Below are 13,587 nucleotides of genomic sequence, written 5' to 3'. Positions count from 1 at the left end.
TACCTATCTTAATTTTTTATTCATATTAATTTTATACATTTTGTACTTTGAAACGATTGTCGACTCGGAATATCTCATTTGCGAAAACAGTCTGACGCTTTTGATTTGTTGCACAATCATCATATACTTGAATTAAGACTACGATTATTTTTCCCATGACATACTGTTGTTTTTTCTTTAATTTTTCAAGAGTGTCCGATTTAGTTGGTCGTCGCTGTTTGAGTATTTCCTTTGCCTTGTACGGGAAGTAATCCCTTTACTAAAATTTGCAGACGATGAAAGAGTTGTGTTCCCTTTGTTAATATCCGGAAGAATCACTTGCCTTTCACTGATCTGACGCTTGAATATCGGTTTAGATTTCAATCTAGAACTCGGACAACTGCGTGAAAAGACATCATCATCATCATCATCATCACTTACGTTATCGTCATCTTTTGTCGGAGTGCTCCTTTTAGAAATATCGCCTCCTTCTGTTGTCGGCGTGCTGCTCCCTGAATTCACAAGAAATCCCGACACACTGCGCAAGTCCGGAAGTGAAATGGACGGGCGTCTCTGTTTCCGCAAACTATATTCCGGAAGATCAAGTTTATTTTCAGTTTTGCTTGTGAGTTTGTTTTCTGATTTCACTTGAGGAAAATTGCGCGACTGATTGAGTAATAAAGTTTCTTGTAGCAAACAGTCTTGTTTATGATGTCTGCGAGCTAGTTTAGGTGATGACAGTGACAATGACGACACTACTTCGTCCCTACATATTCTTTCTCCACGGAGAACAGGCGCAGATTCGCATTTGTCTCTAACATCATTTTCAGAAGTTAAAATGCTTTTGGTCGCATCTATATCTAATTTGAGTTCATTTCTTGTGCTATGAAGCCGTTCGTAATTGCACTGAACGTTTGAATTATATTGCACTTCGTGTTTAGGAGAGGGTCTCCTTGCACTTCGTTCTGGTGAAGGTGAGTAAGTGGGCGGAAGTTTAATTACGTCACGATTCCTAGGTTTCCGTTTCTTTTTCTTCTCTAGACCAATAGTTTTGTTGAGATATGAGTCAAAGAGCTTGATCACTGTTTTATCGCCACTTTTCTGTGCAATTGTATACGGCGACTGGCCTAAAATAGATCAAAGGAGGTAATTCTCAACGAAATAAATATGACAGATTACTTACGAAGTCCTTCTAGCGCCATGAAATTTTTAGGTTTTAAATAACAATTATGACATGTTCTTTTGCTAGTTACGGCATCTATCTATTATTAGATATTAAGTTTCACACACTTTATTAACTAAAATAACACACTAGGAGCGATCCACTAAATTTATTAGAAAATAAATACCATCACTCTGTCAATTGGACATTGTCACGTCTGTCCTAGTGGCACAGATCAAAATTTGGTCGTATTTTGCAATTTTAATTAGCAATACAATAAAGAATTTCGCCATATCCAGTTATTGACTTGCATGAATGGATACTACAGCTCCAGACGACAATACCAGAAAAAATGCTTTTAATAAATGACCACAACCTGATGATTTGAAAACTGCGTACAAAAGTTCCACAATTGACAATTACAAAACTATTATCAAAGGGTATAAAATTACCAAGTTCGAATAATTATAGTCATAAAAAGAAGAAAGTCATTTACAGTTATATAAACAAAGTAAGTAATTGAAATGTTTTATCCGTGAACGTACTATCGGCAATAGCTTCACAACGGACAAAAAACTCGATGATTATAGTACAGAATGTATTGCATACATAAAAGTTAAAATATTGAAATTGATGAAATAATCGTAAAGAACTCTAGAAAGGGCAGATGAACGAGAAACAATATAGAATATTTATAGCGTGAGTCTATTTTTAGATGATGAATATTCATTTAGTTAATCTCGATTCTACAATATGACATGTAAGATTTAGGAGTTAGATAGTTTAAACTAATAATTGTTTTTGTAGGTCTGTTTATTACGTGGTTGTATTTCACTAAAGATTGACTTAAAGATGCGTAAAAACACATTGGCAAAGAGGCTATTTGTAATGAATATGCATGAGTACAAAATGGCGGCGCCTACTGGAATTCGGATGCCTTTGATGATACCCTTGTATCCATTACCTGCTCAGTCAAGTGTGACATGTTCACCATAAGTGCTCATGAGAAGGAACAAATAAGTGTTCTTGCTCATGACAAGGAACAATAATAAATACACTTTGTAAATACACTATAAATCTATACTAATTCTATAATACTAAAGTTTTTGTAAAGAAGTCCTATTAAAAAAAACTGAGCAAAGAAGTATAAAATACACAGAATGGCAACTGGCTGTAATCTCGCGTGAGCTCGTGTCAGAGCGTGATTCGGCGTTATCTTACTAAAAACAAACATCGGCGAGCATGGAGTTACAATTTGTACCTCTAAAACTACATTTAAAATACATGTTAGCTTCTAAAACAAAATAAGTTTAATGTGAAATGGTCTTAAGACACGAAGTACACGTTTTTTTGCCATCGAAAGAAGCGTGGTCATACGGTGATAATTATTTTACCGATGAATAATTGCTTTCGCATACAAAATGGAGCGTGGAGAAAGCGCCACTTTCGGTAAACGAGATCTCGTTTTTTTTTGTCACGGGAGGTTGGCGAGATTTGCTCTATATGCCTGTCAAGTTGCCAATCTATTTATTTTTATAGCTCTTTGAACTGAGTAAGACGTAACAAGCAGCACAAAATACGCTTTTTAACCGTCTTGCACATAGGCATATAGTAATGGTTTTATAAAACATATTTTAAAGCAAAAATATCAAATAGAAATATTAAAATGCATATAGTGTCCTGAAATTAGTAATAACACTAACTAGAAACCCACCAATTCACCTCCCCTACCCCCCCCCCCCCCACCCCACACACACTGACGGTATTGAACGGTAACGGTCACGCAATACAGGCCCGGATCCAGAAAATTTTGACGGGGGGGGGGGGGGGGGGGGCGGGTAGTCTAGAACGAAGACGTCACCGCCGAGGCGCATAGAGTGGTATTGGAGGGAGTGCCTATGCCCATATTAGTGGTGGTGGGGGGGGGTCAGGTGGTCTTCCCCTGGATTTTTTTTTGAAATACAGGTATGAAGCGGTATCCTAAGTGCATTTATTGGTTGGTTTACTTTTCTCATATTAGGGGGGTCAGGGGGCGCCCCCCTGGAAATCTTTGAAATACAGACATGAAACGGTGGCCTCTGGTGCGTTTCTGGGTCTAAATTTTGAGAAAAAATTATTCCTTTGCTTTATTATAGTAGGGTGCATCTTTGATGAGTATAGGTCACTTCTCAGCCCACTGGGGGAGGGGTACGGGCCCCCTCGGCCCGGCCCTGGATCATAGCCTGCAATATGCCGATACTTCACAATATGTCCCAATTATGTCCATCATGTTTGTAACCCAACATATTACCTTTAAAGTTATGTATGGAAAGTAATTTCGGACCGCTTCGATGTTGGAGAATATCCTCCAAGGTGAAGACGTCACAGTTTTGTACCGCGAACGACAACACTGAATTTCCTTCAAAGTCAACCAGTCCGACGTCCGTATATTCGTATTCTAAAAGTCCTTCAATGATTACTGGTTTGTTAGCAATACATGCGTGCATAAGAACTGTCCGGCCCCATGAGTCTTTTATATTAACATCCGGGCTATGATCAAAAATAGCTTCCAAAATATCCAGCAATTCTTCTGTCTCTATATTGACGTAACAGACCCTCATTAAAAACGTCTGAAGGTCGTGTGTGACGTCACGATAATCAATGTCGACGACATTGCCACGTAATAGTGTTACGACCTCCCCAGTTTCACCGTTATTAAGAGCGTCCCATAACTGTGTATTGGTGGCATCATTATCCACCATAGTTGAAAGTGTAATACGACTTCCGACTTCTCTCACTGTAAAAAAAAGAAGAAAACAATTCGTTCGAATGTAAAACTCAAGAATAACATTATCTTATAGATGTATGAGAATCAATCAATCTAGATTTTTATTCAACTTTAACTTACTAGATTTACTATGGTGTCCCGTTAGGGCCATCGTAGTATCGCTAAAATAATAGTTATGATTCCAGTACGACGGCACGAGGATTACGGGCAATACGTTGTCGTAACGGTTGCTTTGACACAATTGACACTGGGTATCTCGAATTCCAAGGGACCGGGCGATTAACTTCGAGATAACAGAAATTCGATGACAATGATATTTTGTTCATGTGTCATGCAGTGTTTTAAAGAGTATTGTCCCTTGATTATTAAGCCAAAATGTTAAAATTGGATTGTTTCCCTTTATACCATCTTAACGCGAGTATCGATTTTTGTTAATCTCTCTTATCTTGAACGCTGGTTTTGTTAATTAGGGGTATTGTAACGACATGAAATGAAACTGGTTTATACCTTGCCCGAGGCTATATGCAGTATATACAAAAGTTTCGGAACGTAACATAAAAATGTAAGTGAAAAAAAAGTGTATTATATTACATGGATCTTAAGATTTCGGTTATATTCTAAAAGATGAACCTTCTATATCACATGTTTGACGTCTCGGGTGTGAAATAAAGCCATTACATAATTTTGGTATTATGCTAACGTAATAACATTTTGACGTTGACGTCATTTCACAAACAAGATGACAAAGAAAGAAATAAAATTGATGTTGCACAGAAAAAAAAGTTAACTTGTGTTAAAAAGAATGGAATATTAATAGTTTTGAAGCATATGAGACATTTATCAGTACTTATAAACTAAATTGTTTATAACTTCCGATGTTTTAATTCAGACTTACACAAAACGAAAAGAACAGCACCTTCAATAAATTCCAAGACGTTACTACAAGTTTATTTATTTTCATACACGCAAACATTCCACATAGGCACAATCAATCCAGAAAGAAAAATCGTATATATTCTGTTTACTCTTGTATGCTCTTCTGTGATTATGATATCACAAATGAATCTACATGAACTGGAACTCCTTATAAATACAAAACATTAAATAATTAAAATAAAAACCAAACACTCGTTCATTAGGTAAATATAAGATTTAGACGGGGTTAGCCAGATTAGTGCCTACATTTAACATTATCCAACATTAAGCAGTTTATTGTATTTATTATAAATAATAATTATTTCAAATTAATCCCAGTTAAAAGTCAATGTTTTGGATTGTGCTTTTAATCCTTGACTATAAGTATGAATATTATTTATCGGAATGCTTGACTGCGCTATGAACTTTTAAATGTGAACAAATATTTTTGTTTACAACCTTTCTGAATTTTCTCTTACAGTTAGAGAAACCATTTTAATTATTTCCAATCACGCACCGTTTAATGAACGGCACGTGTTACTGACTAATATTACTCGTGTACGTAAATAGCTCCGAGGCTTTGAACCGCTGTATAACCATGGGAAGTTTTAAAAGCAATAAACTTTTGATACAAATGGTGGTTTAAATTTCAACCGTGCAAGCGGAGAGAAAAGATGGTTTTGTAGCGTATCAATTTAATTTAACTATAGTGTGTGGTAAAAATACAATCGTATTGTTTTACATGTACATAAAACTTTTGTTTTTAGTATACAAATAGTGTTTGTTAAGTGGTCTATCCACAAGAATTCTTTGTTAACACAACAGAAAAATGTTTTGTACATGATTTAATTTTTAAAAATGGATATAAAACATTATTTAGATTTACCATGTTTAGCAACAGGGTTAATGCTGTTTTTATAATTTCAAAATTGATACCTTCATAGCGAAATTTCATGTCAAGACATAATAACACCGGCAAATACTTGCGTTGTATCATCGAGCGGGCATAAAACAAGGCAACTTATTTCCGTCGGAAATCATGTTTTCAAACTGATTTTTTTTTTAGATATTTTATGTTTCTGTATAAGGCCTAAAAAATTGTTTGTTTCCGGTAACATCCTAAAAAAATCAGGGTAGGTAGGTCGTTTAATGTTGTTTTTTTTTTAATTTTTTTATGAGGTGGGACTACTCGGAAATTATTTTTGTGCCAAAAATGAATACAAATTAGGGGGTTATGCCTTTAGAGCATCAGTTGATTTCTAACATCACTGACCATGTTTAAAGCATAAAAACTACAGTTTTGAAACTTTTTGTTAAAGAGCTGAAAAACAGAAATTCTCTAAGGCCATGAATCACCCCCCCCCCCCCCCAAAAAAAAAAAAAAAAAAAAAAAAAAAAAACAGTGTCGAGCCAAAAATTTAGGGTAGGCCGAGATACCGGAAACAAACAATTTTTAGGCCTAAATGTCATTCATTCGTAAAACCTTTGTTGACTTTTTTTTTTTTTTTTTTTTTTAATAAGACGGCAATCGCATGTATGCGAAACATATTATTTATACGATCTGTAAAATACCCATATAAGAACAAAGCATTTTTCACGCGCAGGTAAAAGATAATAAATGATAAAAAGACGGCTTTCATGTCTCAAAACTTGCTGTCCCATCAATAAATCGGTCTTGCGTACTTTTTTCTCTTATTCACTCTGCTGGAATTTTCAACGCTCGTAAAAATCGACCCGCAACACGAAGTTCATTAATATTGAATACGAACTGTGCCCAAGACAGCTACTATTGTTTCTGGAATGAAAGGTATTCCTATGGAATAAAAGCCATTAAGTTAATGATATTTAAGGGAGAAATCATTTAGCGAAACCATGTATATATCCATTAAGTTTCTTTGAAAATGCTTGTATGGCATATATATGACACTTTGATAAATTGAGTTCACAGATTGAGTTGAACCTGTCTCTGTAATGGGACTGACGTCACAACGCCACAATTTTTGGTTCATATCGCCTCCGAGAAATCAGAACTATTTCACCAGAGTTGGGCACCTGGGTAGAACCGAAATCTAGACCCAAAGCGGGGGTTTCGAAACCAGAAACCACACCGGAGCGGGTAAAGTGATTTGAAGTCAGTGACTTTAACAACTCGGCGTTGGAGGCTTCTAAGAACCGTTTATATGAAAAAGAAACAGCAGATTTCATCCAAACTTTTAGATTTTTCATTTACTGTAGGGCATTTTCGCCGTTTCTTTCAACTGCATTTCAGTAATATAACAGCACAACTGGTATGCATGAACATGTCTTGAAGTTTTCTATATATAGCAGATATAAGTCATAGGTGAAGGATGAATTTCCTTTAAACACGTCTCGTCAAATTGTCATTGGGAACATTTGACTCTCTATGGGTATCGAACTCACGACATCTTAAATTATTATTAAATAACCAAGGTTTTTTGCGTGATTTATTATCTGATTAAACACAGTTCAGAGTTCAGATGGGACGGAACATCATCGTGGTTAAATACAATACAATAATTTTATTTAGCTTTAAGTATCCAAACATCTGAAAGATGAACCATGGAATCAGACAATAGCCTTAAGAAGAATTTGTTTACCTTTATTCTTACATGCTCATTTAAATATGATGATAAATTGTGTGGTGAACTTCAGTCATTGGAGTAGTACTGAGAGAGCGGGACTTCATGTGACTGTTTCATGTAACCGCAAGCATAGTTCTCGCACGGCACGATTTTCACGTACCACGGTCCGTATGTGTGTATGGTCAAGGCGTTTGTCGTAAGTTTCGCGAAGTTCGCTTATATAAGGAGATTAAGATTTCTTTGACAGTTTTTGTGTTTTATATGTCTGAAGTAATTCGTCCTCCGGATCTGATACAGTTGGACAGGTCGTAAGTTACGTATATACAGAGAACATGTCAGTCCTGATACAGAATCCAAGTTATTTTAACTTACGACTGCTATAAAACAGAAAGGTATCTTATATGTACCCGACTTATGCATACAAATGGCGTCATTAAGCAGTCCATCAAAGTAAAGAACGCCCAATGTCTGGTTGTTCCAGGCTTTCCAGGTTGTTTCCCACTCTTGGAATTATTTAATGCACAAACGGGAACCTGGCTTTAGAGCCTAATACCCGCTCTATAAACCAGACCTATAGTGTCCTCATTTGATCACCTGAAGGGGACTAGCTCAGAAAGATCAGGACAGGAAGGAACACTGGGTACTACAGCAATTACTCCTGATTAGGGCGACATTAAAGAACATGCCAAACTTACATTCTATCAACGTTCATGACCCATTTTGAGACATACCCCCTCGACGAATATTCATGTAAAATTTGCATTTTATTATGTCATTTTGTTGTAATAAAACTTTAATTTGCAATAAAGCTAAAAATATGTGGTATTTCAGTATACTACAAATATACGCTAACTGTTTAAACCGTCGATTTTAAAGACCCAGCGCCGCGCCCAGGTCGGACCTAGTGGCCCACTTTTTTCGCCCGCAAAAACTTCATGAAAATCATTCAAATAATACAAGTATGCTCAAGTTTTCCAGCGGACAATTTAGGCCCTTCTGAATAAATGTTTCTTACAACTTTATCTGCAAACTTATTCAGTTAATCTCTTTTCAACATAGTTTTAAGAATATGGATGAATAACTGTCTTACACTGTAGAAACAAAATGTGATTGAAATTTAACTAAATACACTGATTTATGTACATATTGCTTCATCATTAATTCAATAGAATAATTAGACATTAAACACATTGTCTTGGCCTAATATAATGTCACTGTCAATTTGAACCTAAATTCTTGTATACATTTCATGCAAATCATGTATAATTATCATGCAAATCATGTATAATTACCATCATGGAAATACAAAAAAAATACAATTATTTTGTAGTGCCTCATATTCGAGCTAAAATATTTCAAAATAAACTAAAGGGCGTCATTAAACATGGGGTCTGTGCTTCATCTTGATATATGCTCAAATGACCTACTACTGCAAGGTAAGATGATATGGAACATACCCGACATCGGCCTGAAACAGACGGACGGACGACCAACATGAACATATTTCCTCTTTGAGATTTGTGCAGGAACGCTTGATTGGACATATTAAATGATACATCGGCGTCTGCCTCTTGAGAGAGTTTCAAAATTGATTGTCTGGGTAGTGGTACTCTGTTATTTATGAAATGTAATCTATACAATCTTTCACGGCAGTAATTCTTTCCCTTAGGCCCGTACAATAATTTACGAAGACACGGTATGCACTCATTAAATTCTTTCCGTGTATAATGCAGACGTACTTGCGTACACAAATCTATGCGCCATATCGCAGCAAACAAGAAGGCAGATGCGTACCGGCGGAATAAAATAATTAAAAATTGTTTTAATTAAAAGAGAATATTTACTTCCCAAAGCAGTCGAACACGCGACCTGTTGACGGTTTCCTGTTTAGCGACAGAACACGAAACTTGTGCTGAAAATTGTACTGAATCCAAAAGTTTTACGAACTGCCACGCATGCGTATAATCGATAAGACAAATTCTGCGAAAACGTCGCTCCCGTGATACGACGACTAATATGTAATTTTACAATTTTTTACGAAATGTGATAAAAAAAATGCACCGAACATGAAACACGACAAATAATTTAACCTGTTCATCTCTTTCATTTAATGTTACTGGGCTTTAATGCAAATATCGACAAAAGTATAAAGATACACTCAACGGTTAGGCGAATGGTTTATGGGAGAATAAGTTATCTCAATGGATAACGAGAAATACTTTTTGTCTCATTGATATACCTTTTAACGATCACAGAATATTGTTTGTTAATGGATCTTGTGTAAGATAACACTGCGTATTCTCATTATTTTTATGTACAGCATTTAAACACTATTTTAGCTGTTTTAATATCAGTACAAAGGAATCCTAATCAATTATTTTTTTATGTTATGCGCAGGCTTTCAAAAGTTACTTTTTACTGCATTATTCGCATATTTGTTTATTGTCATTCAATTTTAATCAGTTCCACACATGCTTTAAACATTTTCAAGCAAAACTTCAATGTCTTCCAGGAGTTTTATTTTTTTAACGTGTTCTCCACGTGCAGCTGCTATATGCCCTGCAGGAAGAACATGCTTCCCCTCATAAAACATACTTCCCTTCATCAAACATACTTCCCCTCGTGAAATTCATTATTTTTTCGGAATGAAGCATATACCTCCCCCATGAAAAACTTTCTTCCCTTTATGAAAGAAACCACCTCGCGAAATACATATTTCACCGAATGAAGCACATAACTTCCCCCTTGAAACACTTGCTTCCCCTCATGGAACATACTTTTCCTTCTTGGAATATACTCCACCAACCCCCATCAAGATGTCAGGAATACACTTCCCTCTCCTCCTCCCCCCATCCCCCCACACCCTCTATGAAAAATAACGTGCTTCCCCGTACTTCTCCGAATGAATTGGCGCGTGATACTCCCGTTTAAACATACATGAAAGAAAAGTTTTTAAACTAAATAGTTACGACACCCGTTTGTTCTATCCGGGACCGAATTACTATGAAATTTTATCAATATAATGTATTAGAAATAATTATTGCCTGAATCACCAATAGTCTGTAATACATGTAGAAAAGACCCCAAAGCGTAAGTCACGCGGTATAAATGTGATATACCTGTAAATCTTATTCATTTATATAGTACAGACAAAAAGTATCCTCTTAAACTGAAATGTAATATACCTGAAAAATTTATTTATCATATATGATACTCACAGAATGTCTTCTTAAAAATCATGTATGATGAATTTTGATATTTAGTTCATCTACGGAAGCTTCGGGGCGACACGTTTGTGATTTTTTTATCTCGCGGGCACGACATACTAATTCGCGGACACGAGATACTAATTCGCGACACGAGATACTAATTCACGGACACGAGATACTAATTCCCGGACACGAGATACTAATTCCCGGACACGGAGATACTGATTCGCGACCACGATACGTTATCTTGTTGTCGTAGGATTCTATCTCGTGCCCACGATATTTAAGTTAGTTTAATATAAGAGCTGTTTAAAAGTTTGTAACTTTGAACTTCATCTCAAGACAGTATCACTGAAAAGATCGTTTTAACTCTTTGAATAACAGGGCATGTATTTTTGTGTAGAATTATTGACGCTAGCTTGGAAAAAAAGGATACTTATTCTAAGTCTTTTTCTGTCAAATCTGCTCATACTATTTTTTGGTAAAATTAATCATTGCATAGTGTCTTAATTTATTAATTGTTAACGAACAGCGTAATAAATCGAATAAGAATATTGATAAAATATTCAACCATGATGATACTTGATATATAATTAAACTCACCTTATATACGCATAGTGTTGTTAATTAAATAGAATAATTAACAATATCCAAAGCGCAGTAGTTCTCATTTTTTTGCAGGTATCTCCAACCACGGCTAAATAAGCAAATTATTTTTTCATATTGATCCACAGCGAGCGTTCCTAATCCAAACGATTTTCACTCCTATGTTTACATTACTTCATCTGCTCTATTAATTGCGTATGTTTATTATGAAAATGCATAAATCGCTTTCAAGACAGTATTCAGTATTCGCTATTATTGATTGATTTGAAAGTAAGGTAGTATAGCTTTACGGAAACGGCCGAGTAGTCACGGAATGATCCGAACGCGGATCAATCAAAGAGGTCTATTGATCAGCAACTTGCCTTAAGAGAAGATTTTAAATCTCTTGATACCTGTTTGCTTTGTATAATTTATAAGGCAATTTACATATTATATATAGCACAAAAATGAAAGAAAGCCGATTTCAATGCATTGTTAATTGTGTTGAAAACAGACTATGTATATGAAGATAACTGCGATTTTGCACTATATTGATGTACAACACGCGATAATGTACTATTTGCTTAATAAGCGGAAAAATATTTTAAAAAAATCAACAACATTATTTTGTTTGATTTATATAGTAACACACTGACGCAAAAAGCGATTTAATTTCACCAACGGCCGCTGTTACAGGCGGACATTATTTTTAAAGACAGTAAGTAAATGCTGAAAGACGATGTGACGTATCTTCTAATTTTGATACGCCCTGGGTGGTCTAGTTTTCACGAACTAGAATTTAACCTTTTTGCACCTTCATTTGTCGTATTCTAGTCCCGTGACTTGATAGCTTACTGAAAAGTGCCACAGGGAAAGAAAAATATGCAGCCAGACGGAGACTCGAACCCGGGGCCTCGAATACCGTTTCAATGTTCCAGTGACAGAATTCTGGCGTCTCAAACTAACCGGTGTTATGTCGTTTCGGTCCCACGTTGGGCGCCAATCCGGCGCCACTGTCATCCTTGATAAGCAGAAAACAGGAGCAGTCTCTAGATTTATGACTAAAATCAGGAAATTCAGAAAGTATTTTTGTAAATCATGGAAAGGAAAAGTTAAGTTATTTCGAAAATTTTTGTGCAGAACTTACCATAAACACACATGCGGTTGATAAAATGTGAAAAAAGTTTCCTAAAGCGTTAGTCACGCAATAAAATGTTCTGTTTTCAATAGAAAAAAAAAATAGCTGGACTTTAAATCGTCTATTCTCCGTATAGTACGATTTCGGCATTATGCGCGCAGACCTACATTTAGGCCCGACTTCCCTTACGAGAATACGTATTCACACGGAATATGCCGAGTGTCATTACTGGTCCACTGCCCTGAAAACGTTGGTCTGTGCTTTTTGATATTGAATATATACGTTAGAAACTTGTTAGAATTATGAATTTTTGATGTCTGTCGGGAGGTTTGCCGTGACTCACTATTGAATTACAAGGTGCAGTGTAAAAATAGTTCCATTGTCTGGCAGTGGACAATTTATTTCTACTCATCCGCTTTAAGTTCAATTTTTTCATAGTGGATGTCAACTTAAGTAAAACATTAAAAAATAGGGGTTTTTCTATAGGAATGATATTACGGTTGCATAAATGTGACATATGAATTTATTTACTTTTGGCTTAAAAAATCACAAAATAATTTAGGATTTTATATCATATACAAAAAAAACAACAAAAAAACAAAAAAAAAAAAAAAAAAACACATTTATTATCCACTAGCTACCTTGTGGCAGATATACGATGGTACAATAATTTTACTTGTTGACCTTTATCACTGAAATCAACAAGCCTTTCAGTAAATGTTACAATAAAGTGCGCAATAAAGCACTGGAAGGACTTGAACCGGATACTACAAAGCATCTTGTAAACAGACAGATAAGATATTGAAAATACAATGACACTAAATACAGAGAATTTCTTTATCTTACTTTGAAATGCCATAAAATCAGAAAATTTCAAGTTAGTTTTACTGAAAAAAAAATCGCTCAGACTTTCGTAATCATAGAGAATTTTGAATTTCTTGAGAGGTAGACATTAAGATTGTTCTGATTTATTTTAGATCGAGGACATGATTTAAACTTGAGTCAACGGCGCTTAACAATATATAAGAATCTTTTACTGGTTGAAGGTGGGATGGAAATATCTGGTTGGAGAGTAACTGTTTAGGCAGTGACGAGGCTCTGCCGAGTCGCCGCGAAGCAGTTATTAGCACCTTCAACTAGTGATGGACTCTTTTTCTGGCACAAGACCACAGTTATTTGCCCTTGGTTGATCACAATACGGAAGTGGTTACGCGGAAAATAGTTCCTCT

General features: G+C 35.6%; 1 protein-coding gene across 1 annotated transcript; it reads right to left on the bottom strand.

Annotated features, from left to right (window-relative positions):
* Nucleotides 1–11,479, bottom strand: LOC123542203 (uncharacterized). The gene is made up of 3 exons (XM_045327910.2): nt 11,239–11,479; nt 3,432–3,917; nt 1–1,106 (listed from the first exon to the last, which is right to left on the bottom strand). Exons 2-3 carry the CDS (start codon nt 3,880–3,882, stop codon nt 178–180), a joined length of 1,380 nt encoding a protein of 459 aa, XP_045183845.2. The 5' UTR covers nt 3,883–3,917; nt 11,239–11,479; the 3' UTR covers nt 1–177.
* Between the last annotated feature and the right edge of the window lie 2,108 nt (nt 11,480–13,587).

This window comes from Mercenaria mercenaria, chromosome 19 (genome assembly GCF_021730395.1).
Source record: "Mercenaria mercenaria strain notata chromosome 19, MADL_Memer_1, whole genome shotgun sequence".
NCBI lineage: Eukaryota > Metazoa > Mollusca > Bivalvia > Venerida > Veneridae > Mercenaria > Mercenaria mercenaria.
This window is presented reverse-complemented; position numbering and strand designations above follow the sequence as displayed.

Bases quoted from the DNA above. Each gene is read 5' to 3' on its own strand.
- LOC123542203 (XM_045327910.2), bottom strand. From the start codon at position 3,882: ATGGTGGATAATGATGCCACCAATACACAGTTATGGGACGCTCTTAAT. The intron at 1,107-3,431 runs GTAATATGTTGG...GATCTATTTTAG, and splicing joins TTCCATACATAACTTTAAAG to GCCAGTCGCCGTATACAATT.